A 12,890-nucleotide genomic window follows, 5' to 3' on the forward strand; every position below is an offset into this window, starting at 1 on the left:
CCTGCTATATTAACTGCATGTAGACAAAGAACATTTCCTTACAACATAGCTCTAAAGTTTACTTTAATCCAAAAGTTTATTTTTTTTAAAGGCTTCTATTTTAAATTAGAAGTTCTATTTGGTTCTCTAATCATTGTGGGAGCCAGAGGAACGCTATGCAGGTTTTTGAACAGAAGCTTTTGTGTTCACTGATAATAAATAGCACATAGAGCTCTCCCTTGTATGGGGTGGGACAGAATGAATGAAAGAATGGGAGACCTTTATTTTTTTTTTGCACAGAGATGACAGATCATTATAGCAACCAGAGAGAGGCAAAGGCCTGCATAAGATTTGATTCCTGTCAATCTTTTCTTTTTCTTTCTTTGTTTAAAATAAAATCTTTATTTAAGCAACATAATTACAAGCATGATTGTAGTTGGGTTTCAATCATAAACAGAACACCCCCTTCACCAGTGCAACATTCCCACCACCAATGGCCCTGATCTCTCTCCTCCCCCTTGAGACAGGCATTCTACTTCTCTCATTTATTAACATAGTCATGCTAGTTGTTAGTGTAGTTATTTCCCTTTCGACATTCACCACTCTTTGTGGTGAGCTGCATATTGTGAGCCGGTCCTTTGGGCCATTAACTCTAATTGTCTCTGGGATTATTACAATAATGTCTTTACTTTTTCTTTTTGTTTTAAACTCTAGATGAGTGAGACTATTCTGCGTCCATCTCTCTCTCTCTCTGACTTATTTCACTCAGCACCATAGATTCCATGTTCATCCACATGTAGGAGAATTTCCTGACTTCATCTCTCCCTGACGGCTGCATAAAATTCCATTGGGTATATGAGCCACAGTTTCTTTAGCCATTCATCTGTGGAAGAGCATATTGGTTGTTTCCAAGATTGGCTATTGTAAATAGTGCTGTAATGAATATATATAGGTGTGAGGAAGGGATTTTTGTATTTCGTTTTTGTGTTCCTAGGGTATATCTTTGGAGTAGACCACAGTTTCTTTAGCCATTGCTCTGTGGAAGGGCAACTTGGTTGTTTCCAGAGTCTGGCTATTGTAAATAAATAAATAAATAAACAAATAAATGAATGAATAAATAAATATATAAATAAAATCCAAACGTCCTGTTGGTCTTTTCTGGATACCTACCCAACTGGACCAAGAAAATTTGCACCTTCCCTGACCTAGAAAGACTAGCAGAACCTGACGCATGCGCAGAAGCGGGGAGGAAATCAAAACAAGGCGCCTGGACTACAACTCCCGGCAGCAGTGAAGGACAGAGTTGGCGCTGCGCATAATCTACTGGCTGCCCCTCCCACTGCATCTGGACTACAACTCCCGGCAGCGGCAAAAGACTACAATTCCCAGCATGCTCCGCTCCGGGTTGGTGGGGGCGTGAGAGCGTCGCATTATGTTGACGTCATTGGAGCGGCTCGCAGGGAGGTTCCCTGTACATACTGCGTCTGGACTACAACTCTCGGCATCAGCGCTGGACTACAACTCCCGGCATGCTCCGCTCCGGGGAAAGGGGCGCGGGAGCGTCGCGACCGGATGACGCTAGCGGAGCAGCGCGGGGATTTTGGAGCTGGCCTGCAATCGCCCCTCTGTGCCCTGGAGGGACCATGGACGCCTTGGTCGAGTCTCGGTGGCCCCCGGGCCTGGCCGTGATGAAGGTGAGCATGCTCGGGAGCTTGGTGGGCGCCCGTCATGGTCTCCCAGAAGCGACAGGACGAGGCGGAAGCCGCCCTGGGCCTAGGAAGCATGCCCCGCCCCTTTCATGCGTGCACTTAGCATGCACTTAGCATGTCCTTAGCATGTAACATGTCTTGTGCTATGTGTCTCTTTGCAAACAACTCTGGATCAGCAGCAGCAGCAGCAGCAGTGAGCCCCGAAGAAGCAACCAGATTAGGCCCAGGGCCCTGATTTTCATTTCTGATCCTGGACAAAATTGCATTTTTTGGGGGGGGAGTGTTTTTTGGGAGGCGCACTGGGGATCCTCCTGACTATGCACGCTCAGAAATGGCTCCTGGCAGGCTCGGGGGGGCCATATAAGATGCTGGGAATCAAACCCACGTCCATCTCTGGTCAGCAGCATGCAAGGCCAAAGCCCTACCCAGCTGTGCTATCTCTCTAGCCCCCCCAAAATTGCATTTTTTCCCCCTGCTCCTCCTCCACCCTTCTATATCAACTTTGGCATGTCGGCTACTTGTCCCCCCTCACTAACTTCTAGGCCAGACCCTGAAATTAGGTGAAGGAAATAGGGACAGGTGAAGGTAAGTACAGTGTCTTAAGGATCCATTTAGCTGGGGGCACTTGAGCACTGCCCCCATACCAAGAGTTTGCCCTGGAGGAAGGATGGAGGGAAAATGGAGCACCCCTTGGCTGCTTTTCACACTTTGGAAGAAAATCATCGGGTGATAGGTTTGGCCTGTCTCACTCACACATTAGGTGAACAAACAGTTCTTGGCAGATTGGTGCTCTGAACTTATCTGCTACTTGGAACCAGAGTGATAGCACAGCAAATGCCCAACCTGCTGTGCTATCGTTCTCACCCCAATTAGCAGATGTGGTTCCCCAAACCTGCCACAGGAAGTCATTTCTTGCTTGAGTGCAGAGCCAAGAGAACCCCTGAGTGCAGCTGGGGGTGGCCAAACCAACAGACAAACCAAATGACACAAAATTCTTACCTGTTGGGCCCGGAGAGATAGCACAGCGGTGTTTGCCTTGCAAGCAGCCTATCCAGAACCTAAGGTGGTTGGTTCGAATCCCGGTGTCCCATATGGTCCTCCGTGCCTGCCAGGAGCTATTTCTGAGCAGACAGCCAGGAATAATCCCTGAGCAATGCTGGGTGTGGCCCAAAAACCAAAAAAAAAAAAAAAATCTTACCTGTTTATTGAAGCTTTCTAAAAGCATTTAGTGAGCTAATATTATTAATATTAATATTGACTAATATTATTGTCAGAATACTTTAATGTGCTGAGAATTTCACTTTTTTTAATGGGTTGTTGTGAAGATTTGAACTGGTCAAGGATGTGTGGGTTCCAGAGTTTTGCTTTTGGAGCTTGGGACTTTATCCAGCTTTGCTTGAAGGCTGAGTGGGGCTAAGGTGAGGGGTATGGGGCCTATTCCTGAGTGGTTCCTGGCCATAAGTGGTGCCAGGATTTGAACTGGGTTTCCAAAGAGCAGACTCCAAGGCCAGAGCCTTAACTAACTCTGTACCATCTTTCTCGCCCATGAGTTCTGGAGTCTGCAAAGCTGCTTGTTTTTTTTCTGGCATCATAGCATTGAAGAATTGTTTGAGGTCTACATCTCAACACTTTTTGTTTATATTTTCCTCAGTGTACTTCATAGTTTCTGGTCAGATCTCAAGGTCTTTGATCCACTTGGAATTGACTTTTGTGTAAGGTTTGAGATATAGATATAGCTTTTTTTTACATGTGATTATCCAGCTTTCCTGTTTAGTTAAAGAGGCCATCTTTACTCCATTTCATGTTCTCAGCTTCTTTGTTGAAAATTAATTGTCCATAAAAGAGGGGTTTTAGTCTTGTATATTTGCTTCTGACCCACTGGTCAGAAGAGTCTATCTTTATTCCAGTACCAGGCGATTTGTGATTGCTATAACTTTATAATACAGTTATAAATTGGGTAATGAGATACTTGCCAGCTTCTTACTTTTCAATATGATTTTGGCTGTTTGTAATCTCTCCTGATTACATACCAACTTTATTACTGACTTTTTTTTTTTTTTTTTTGGTTTTTGGGCCACACCCAGCATTGCTCAGGGGTTACTCCTGGCTGTCTGCTCAGAAATAACTCCTGGCAGGCACAGGGACCATATGGGACACAGGGATTCGAACCAACCACCTTTGGTCCTGGATCGGCTGCTTGCAAGGCAAACACCGCTGTGCTATCTCTCCGGGCCCATTACTGACTTTTCTACGCCCTTGAAGACTTGTCTGAAGCTGGATGGAGATTGCATTGAATCTATATTGATCCTTCCAATTCATGACCATGGAATATTTTTCCATGTCCTAAGGCTTTTTTCTATCTTATTCCTAAATGATTTAAGTTTTTTTTTTTTTTTTTTTGTTTTGGTTTTTGGGTCACACCTGGCAGCACTCAGGGATTACTCCTGGCAGCGCTCAGAAATAGCTCCTGGCAGGCTCAGGGGACCATATGGGATGTCAGGATTTGAACCACCGCCCTGCATGCAAGGCAAATGCCCTACCTCCATGCTATCTCTCTTGGCACACTTGGCAGTGCTTAGGAATCACTCCTGGTGGGCTCAGAGGACCATCTGGTTGACGCTCAGAGGTTACTCCTGGCTCTGCACTCAGAAGTCACACCTGGCTTGGGGGACCATATGGAACTCTGGGAATCAAACCGAGGTCCATTCTGGGTCAGCAATGTGCAAGGCAAATGCCCTACTGCTGCTCTATTGTTCTGGCCCCAAGTTACATATTTCTAGGGAGTAAGGAAAGACTTTTCTGGTAGATGCCCCAGTTTTGGTGTCTTTCTGATGTATGCGCATTCTTGTGTTTCAGACAATTGATGACTTACTGCGCTGTGGAATTTGCTTTGAATATTTCAACATCGCCATGATGATTCCCCAGTGTTCCCATAACTGTAAGTATGGATTGTTTCTACGAGCAGAAAGAAGTGAGTTCTTATAAGACTGTTTATCAGCAAAATTTAGATGCATGTATTTGTTCCTTAGCTTTAGATCCTTCATCTTGAGCTCCGTTGGGGAGTTTTTCACCATTTCCTGTGCTCTGGGATTTTCACACCGACTTCTGTGTTCTCTGCCTTCTGTTTCTTGTGCTCATTTCTGTGCCTTTTCTGGCATTTATAGCAGTCAGGATTTTGGCTCTTCAGTTGCCAGACACTTTCAGATGTCATGTTTCAGCATGTTGTTTTTAACAGGACAATATGGAATTAATTCACCTCTTCCTTGGTGCCAAGATTCAAGGTTGAGAAATCCCCTTGGGAGACTCCTGAGCCTGTGAGTTCTATGAAGGGTCCCCTCACTTGTTGTATGGGACAGAAAGGCTCCTGTATAGATGTGCTGTGCTCTTACAGCCCAGTTTCCACATCTTGCACTGTAGCTTGAAGGCACTTGGGTGGGAGTTTGGCCTTACTCAGGAACGAACACTACATATTTGGGATTTCTAGGCTACAGCCCTTCCTGCCCTCCTTAAAAGTTAATGGGAGGAAGAATAGTTGACCCGGGTCAATCCCCGGCATCCCATATGGTCCCTCGAGCCTGCCAGTAGTGATTTCTGAGTGCTGAGCCAGGAGTAAACCCCCGAGCACCCTAGGGTGTGGCCCCCAAACCAAAATAAAATAAATAAAAGTTAATGGAAAGTTTGGAGACATCCTCCACCCTTTGGTAACTGAAGAGAGCGGCATGGCAGTGACCCAAACACACAGAGGCTGACTTCTGAGTGCTTCGTACTGGGCAGTCAGGTTTGCTCAGTGCTTGTTCGGATGTAAACTCAAGTGAGGACTTTGTCCTTGGGTGGATGGCTGCGAGGGGTCAGGGTTGTGGCTGGAGCAGCAGAGCACCCAGGTTGTGTGTTGTCCCCTGAATTCGTCCTAGTTCTCCTTCCTGCCTTGGGGGTGCACTAAGTTGCTCTAAGGACACACAGACCATCTGAGCCAGAGTTGAGACCCAACTGTGGCATGGATGAGACTGGACCTAGTGCCATCATTGCCCCCCTCCCAAAGTAATAAAAACTCCAGTGGCTTACATTGTCACTAAAACTCATTGGCTCAGATGAGGACTTTAGTTTTCAGCTGTCCTTGAAAGCCATCTTACCTCATGGATGTAGCAGTAGGCAGACACATGGGTCATGGGTCTGCCACACTGCCTCTTTTTGCTTGTTCTTGCTCATAGTCTCCTCATTCTTTCTATTTTATTTTTATTTATTTGGGGGGGGGGTTTGGGTCACACCCAGCAGCGCTCAGGGTTTACTCCTGGCTCTATGCTCAGAAATCGCCACCAGCAGGCTCGGGGCACCCTATGGGATGTCAAGATTCGAACCACTGTCCTTCTGCATGCAAGGCAAACGCCTTACTGCTGTGCTATTTCTCTGGCCCCCCTATTTTATTTTTTTGCAGTCCTCTAGTGGTGCTCAAGAAGGCAGGGGTGGCACTCTTGGAGGTAGATAAATGGTCAGTAAGGAGGGGGGCGGTTTAGTGCCCAGTCTTGAGGCTATGAGGCTATGCTCTTGGCTGATTCTGCAGTGGCAAGGGACCCTCAGAGCCACCCCATTAATGCTGAGTCCTGAGCACTTGACCCCCTAGCCATCTCCCCAGCTTCACTTCTGGTTCTTTCAAGAATGGTTGAACATTAAAAATATTTACCCTGTTTTTTTTTGGGGGGGGGGTTGGGCCACACCCAGGCGGTGCTCAGGGGTTACTCCTGGCTCTGTGCTCAGAAATCTCTCCTGGCAGGCACAAAGGGTGACCATATGGGATGCCGGGATTCGAACCACCGTCCTTCCTGGAACGGCTGCATGCAAGGCAATCGCCCTTCCACTGGGCTATCTCTCCGGCCCCGTATTTACCCTTTTCTATGCTTGACTTATTAGCTTTACTTGCTGTAAGCAGCCAGTGACAGAGATTCAAATGTGCACAGTCTGTTTCATACACCTCAAATTGGTCTTTCTAGTGCATCTCCGCTTTGCCTTACACTTTGTTTCTCCCTAGCTTGTTGCTTCTGAGGATTTCTCAGCTTTGCTTGGGCAAAGAAAATCCGTCAAGGGGCCGGGCGGTGGCGCTGGAGGTAAGGTGCCTGCCTTACCTGCGCTAGCCTAGGAGACGGACCGCGGTTCGATCCCCCGGTGTCCCATATGGTCCCCCAAGCCAGGAGCGACTTCTGAGCGCATAGCCAGGAGTAACCCCTGAGCGTCACCGGGTGTGGCCCAAAAACCAAAAAAAAAAAAAAAAAAAAAGAAAATCCGTCAATCGTTTCTGAATGCTTAAGTACCTGGATAAATATGGTGTAGAATCATGGGTAACACTTCTTGGGACCAGAGGTGAGGCTCTAACCCTCGTAAGTCCCTAGTGCCATCTGGTCCCTCAGCACCAAGAGGAGACAGCCCCAAGCAGCACTACTAGCTGTGGCCCCAAGCCCCCATAAGACAGAATGGGTCTGTCTTCTGGAATGCTCTTCTTTTCTTTTCTGACTCAGTTCTGGTGAACCCAGGGTGGCTTCTTCCTTAAAGTTGTCCTTTAGGTAGAATGCTTGTCTCAAATACAGGCCGGCAGTGGGGAGTGTTGTGTATGTAAATATTTTGGGGGATTACTATGTTACTCATCCTAAACTGATTGGTGATTGTGCCCTACCTTAGGGTGTGACCTGGCGTTCTGCCCCCACCCTAGGGTAGTACCTGATTCTGCTTCCACCATTGGTTGGTATCTGATCCCACCATTGGGTGGTACATGATTCTGGGGGATAAAAACAAGGGTCTATGGAAGGCTCGGGGCTTTTTGCTGGAACTGAGGCTGAGTCTTTGGACTTCAGTCTTGTCCACCGAATAAAGCTAATATTTCCACGAGCCTGACGTCTGCGAGCTGTTTACCCGCCGTTTCACCTCAGAACCGTCGGCTAGACAGGGTGGCAGACTCGTGCTCCGAGCTGGAAGAGAAAGGCCTCATCCTCCATCCCTCCATCAGTCAACCTCTTCAGGGGCTGACTTGCAACATAATCCAGCACCATAATTAATTATTTAATACAACAGGGAGGATGGAGATGAGGGACATTAGTGGTGGGAAGGTTGCACTGGTGAAGAGGGGGTTCTTTTTATGACTGAAACCCAACCACAAACATGTTTGTAATCATGGGGCTTAAATAAAGATATTATTTGAAAACAACAACAACACAACAAAACCCAAAACAAAGATAACTCCAAAGAATTTCTAACAAGTTCTCTGTCATGTTGAATGTTGTCTTCAAATACATTCTTGCTCAAAGAAAATTTAGTCTTGCCTTTTATTGTGGAAAGAAGGCTCATATTTATCCTTTTGCATTTGAGGACACTCATTCATATGTTCATATTCATTCATTGTCAATCATTTATATATTCTTTTGCAGACTATGCTACTTGTAATAAAGTTGGGAGATATTTCTACTGAAAGAAAAGCTGTCCTTTAAGGACACGTGCAGTGTCCTTTTTTCATTTTTTTTAACTAATTTATTTTGGCGGGGGGGTCACACCCAGCAGCGCTCGGGGGTTACTCCTGGCTCTATGCTCAGAAATCGCCCCTGGCAGGCACAGGGGACCACAAGGGATGCCGGGATTCAAACCCCTGTCCTTCTGCATGCAAGGCAAATGCCTTATCTCCATGCTCTCTCTCCAGCCCCGAGTGTCCTTTTTTTCTTAGCAGCTGTTCACACTTCTTTATTTTTTTGGTCACTATTTTTCAGACATCTCTAATGTGCTTTGCTGTTTACTTTGTGCTTTTTTTTTCTGTTGAGGGTCGGCTATTTCAATCTGCGGGATTATGTCCGATAAATATTAACCCTGTTTCAGTGCTGTATCCTCACTTCCAGCCACCATTTATGTTAGATCTTCTTTACCCTTTATTTGAGATTTATCTCCAGGCATTGAGGTGCCTTTCTGCTTACATTCCCCATAATGCTTAATTTGGGATCATTTCTATTTTTATAAGTTTATGTTTGTTTATTTTTTTTTTTTTTGGGAGGGGGAGGTCAGGGGCCATACTGGGCAATGCTCAGCAGTTACTCCTGATTTTTACACTCCAGCCATTCCTAGCAATGTTCATCGCCGGCTTTGCTCACAAGGTGGCAGTGCTCACTCCCTTTTCTTTTTTTTTAATTTTATTTTAATTTAATTTAATTTTATTTTTGGGTTTTTTTGGGTCACACCTAGCAGAGCTCAGGGGTTACTCCTGGCTCTAGCTCAGAAATCACTCCAGGCAGGCTCGAGGGACCATATGGGATGCTGGGATTCGAACCATGGTCCTTCTGCATGCAAGGCAATACCTTGCTACCTCCATGCTATCTCTCTGGCCTCTGCTCACCCCTTTTGATAGTGTCCCTGGCTGACATATGTGGCCTCTACCAGGATTGAACTCATGACCTTATGCTTGCAGGGCTGGTGCTCTCATGCTCCTCAAAGAAGCTTTCTGTCCCCCTTCTCTCTTCCTTTCTGAGATTCTCATGTGCAAATACTAGCGTCTGTGATGGTCCTCGGCAGCCCTTTAAACTTCCTATTCTTTGTTTTCTTTTCAAATTTATTTTCAAATAGTCTTTGAGTTTACCCGTTGGACCTTAATGCTTGAGCAGATCTTTTTTTGAACCCATAGTGATTTTCACAGTTCAGCTGCTGGGGTTGAGGGGGGAGCTTAAAAGCTCAAAAGTTCTAGGGTCCCAGCATCACTAGGTATAGCCATAGAGACTCCCACCCGCATTACTCGGCCAGAGCAGTAGGCTGTGAGGCAGATATTTTTCAGTTCTGAAACATGTGATTTTAAATATATGTATATTTCCTATATTTGTTGCTCTTCCCATATCATTATTGCATTCTTTTCCATGACAGTTGAGAATTTTGAGTTTTCAAGTGAGGTGTCTCATGCATTCCTATATTGTAGGTTTAGGAAGGTCCTCCAACCCACTCATGCCACCTGTGTCCTCTTACCCCACTGCTCTCCCAAGGGGTTTGCTCTGTCTCCCATGAGCATGTCATGGCTTCTTGGTGGGTACCCCTGTGGCCTGGCTTATTCATCCTGCTGCCCCTTTCTCAGCGCTCCTCAGGAAGTCTGCCTTCTTTTAGTGACAAATAGGAATTGCCCCCCTAACACCCCAATTGCATCGAGGCCCCTGTTAGCCCACTGGTTAACTTCAGCGTGATGTCCCACCCTTGGGTGATGGGAGGCTATGTTGCCCAGTCTGGGTATCGCCAGCCCAGGAAGAGTCCCTTCACCTTTCTCTGACCTTGACTTCCTGCCTTGTCTCCCTGGGCTCCCTGTCCCCCATACCACTTCCATTTGCATGTCTTTCTTTTATTTCAAGTTTAAAATATTATTATTTTAATTTTTACTGAGACCAATGTGAACTACAAGTCTTTCACAGTTGTATTTCAGGTACACAGTTACAGTGAATTAAGGCCATTCACGCCATCAGTGTTGACCTCTCTCTGCCACTGTCCCTAGCATGCATTCCATATCTCCACTCTTAGCCCCTCTGGACAGCTAGTGTAACAGGTAACAGGTCCCTTTTGTGTATAGCTTATTATAGTTTGGGTCTCTTGATTCTATTGTCGTTGACTTTGGTTTGGGTATTTAGGTCTAGCCATTTAAAAAAAAATTTTTTTGTTTTGTTTTGTTTTTGGTGACGCTCAGGGGTTACTCCTGGCTATGCGCTCAGAAATCACTCCTTGCTTTGGGGACTCTATGGATAGACTCCGGGGATCAAACCAGGCTCATCCTGGGTCAGCAATGTGCAAGGCAAATGCCCTTCTGCTGCGCTATCATTCCAGTTCCCTCCCCCCCAAATTATTTTTAATCACTGTGAGATGTACTTACAAAGTTGTTCTTGATTATATAAATGTCCAATACCTATCCCTTCACTAATATACTTTCCTTGCATCAATATCCTCAGTTTCCCTCCTGTCCTCTTCATTGTCCTACCCCCTGCCAGACATTTCTTCTCTTTCTCTCTCTCTCTCTCTCTCTCTCTCTCTCTCTCTCTCTCTCTCTCTCTCTCTCTCTCTCTCTCTCTCTGTCTCTGTCTCTGTCTCTCATGTACATGTATACATGTGCACACATTTCCCTTTTTCCCTTTTTAAACACTAGTTTGCATTTTGGTTACTGAAGGTATATCATGCATATCATTTTACCTACTCTCAGGTCCCAGTTTTGTCCAGAAGGGACCATTATCAACCATTGTCATAGGAGTCCCTTCTGTGCTCTCACTGCATTTCCTACTCTTTGTGGCAACCTCCTGGTCCTCATTTCTTACTGTCTTGGTATTATTACTGTACTTTTTGTTAAATTACTTTTGAACTATACCTGGTGAGGGTGCTCAGGGGTTACTCCTAGCTCTGTGCTCAGAAATCACTCCTGGCAGGCTGGAGGGACCATATGGGATGCTGGGAATTGAATCTGGGTCTGTCCCGGGTCAGCCGCGTGCAAAGCAAACACTCTACTGCTCTTCTATCACTCCAGTCCTAGTACTGTTTTTCTTTATCTCACAAATGACTATGATCTTTCTATGTCTGTGTCTATCCCTCTGACTCATTTTGCTCAACATTAATGCTATCAATATCCATCCACATAGAGGCAAATTTCATGACTTCATTTTCCCTAACAGTTGTCTAGTATTCCATTGTGTAGACATACCACAGTTTCTTTAGCCACTCCTCTGTTCTCAGGCATTTGGGTTGTTTCCAGATTCTGGCTATTGTGAATAGTTCTACCATTATAACATAGGTGTGCAGACACCTTTTCTGCATTGTGCTTTTGGGTTCCGCAGGCATATGTCCAGGAGTGGTATTACTGGGTCATATGGGAGCTCAGGTTTTTTTGAGAAATGACCATAGTGTTTTCCCAAAAGGCTGAACAAGTCTACATTTCCATGAGACGGGGCCGGGCGGTGGCGCTGGAGGTAAGGTGCCTGCCTTGCCTGCGCTAGCCTAGGATGGACCGCGGTTCGATCCCCCGGCGTCCCATATGGTCCCCCAAGAAGCCAGGAGCAACTTCTGAGCGCATAGCCAGAAGTAACCCCTGAGCGTCACAGGGTGTGGCCCAAAAACAAAAAACAAAAAACAAAAAAATACATTTCCATGAGTCAACAAGAGTCCCTTTTTCCCTGTATCCTTGCCAACACTGATTTTCTTGTTCGTTTTTTATATGCCTATCTTTATTTAAGCACCATGACTACAAGCATGTTTGTGGTTGGGTTTCAGTTATATGTATATATAAAGAATACCCCCTTTTCACCACTGCAACATTCCCACCACCAATACCCTCCATCTCCCTTCTCCCTCACCCCTTGCCTGCATTCAAGACAGGCATTCTATTTCTCTCACTCACTACCATTGTTGTCAGTATAGTTATTTCTCTAACTGAACTCACCACTCTTTGTGGCAAGCTTCATATTGTGGGCCGGATCTTCCAGCCCTCATTTGTATTGTCTCTTGTATTATTACAACAATGTCTTTTACTTTTCCTAAAACCCATAGATGAGAGACTAGGCTGAGTCTGTCTCTTTCCTTCTGACTTATTTTACTCAGCATAATAGATTCCATGTCCATCCATGTATAAGAAAGTTTCATGACCTCATTTCTTCTGGCAGCTGCATAGTATTCCATTGTGTATATGTACCACAGTTTCTTTAGCCACTCATCTGTTGTTGGGCATCTGGATTATTGCCAGATTCTGGCAATTGTAAATAGCTTCAATGTATATAAGTGTGCAGAGGCATTTTTGTATTGTGTTTTCGTGTTCATAGGGTTTATCCCTAGGAGTGGTATAGCTGGATTATATGGGAGCTCAATTTCCAGCTTTTGGAGGAATCTCCATATTGTTTTCCACAAAGTCCCACTAGCAGAGAAAGAGAGTTCCTTTCTCTCCATCCCACCAGCACTGATTGTTCTTATTCTTTGTGATGTGTTCCAGTTCCTTTGGTGTGAAATAGTCCCTCAGTGTTGTTTTTGAATTGCATCTCCCTTAGGATTATTGATGTGGAACATTGATTCATGTCCCATTTGGCTATTTGTATTTCTTCTTTGAGGAATTGTCTGTTCATTCCTTCTCCCCATTTTTTGATGAGGTTAGATTTTTTTTTCTTATTAAGTTCTGTCAGTACCTTGTATATCTTATATATTAGCCCCTTATCTGATGGATATTGGGTGAATAATTTC

At 45.3% G+C, this 12,890-nt stretch overlaps 1 protein-coding gene across 2 annotated transcripts in view; it reads left to right on the forward strand.

Moving 5' to 3' along the window:
• The first annotated feature begins 1,498 nt into the window (after positions 1-1,498).
• The window catches only part of RAD18 (RAD18 E3 ubiquitin protein ligase), a 79,592-nt gene continuing 68,200 nt past the window's right edge, over positions 1,499-12,890 (forward strand). The window contains exons 1-2 of one of the 2 annotated variants that reach the window (XM_049766298.1): positions 1,499-1,673; positions 4,545-4,626. In XM_049766298.1, the coding sequence (XP_049622255.1) occupies positions 1,509-1,673; positions 4,545-4,626 (247 nt within the window). In that variant the 5' untranslated portion in view covers positions 1,499-1,508. The remainder of the gene's footprint in view (positions 1,674-4,544; positions 4,627-12,890) is intronic. The other variant, XM_049766297.1, reaches the window with a different exon arrangement.

The sequence above is a fragment of the Suncus etruscus genome, chromosome 20 (genome assembly GCF_024139225.1).
Source record: "Suncus etruscus isolate mSunEtr1 chromosome 20, mSunEtr1.pri.cur, whole genome shotgun sequence".
Classification (NCBI taxonomy): Eukaryota; Metazoa; Chordata; class Mammalia; order Eulipotyphla; family Soricidae; genus Suncus; species Suncus etruscus.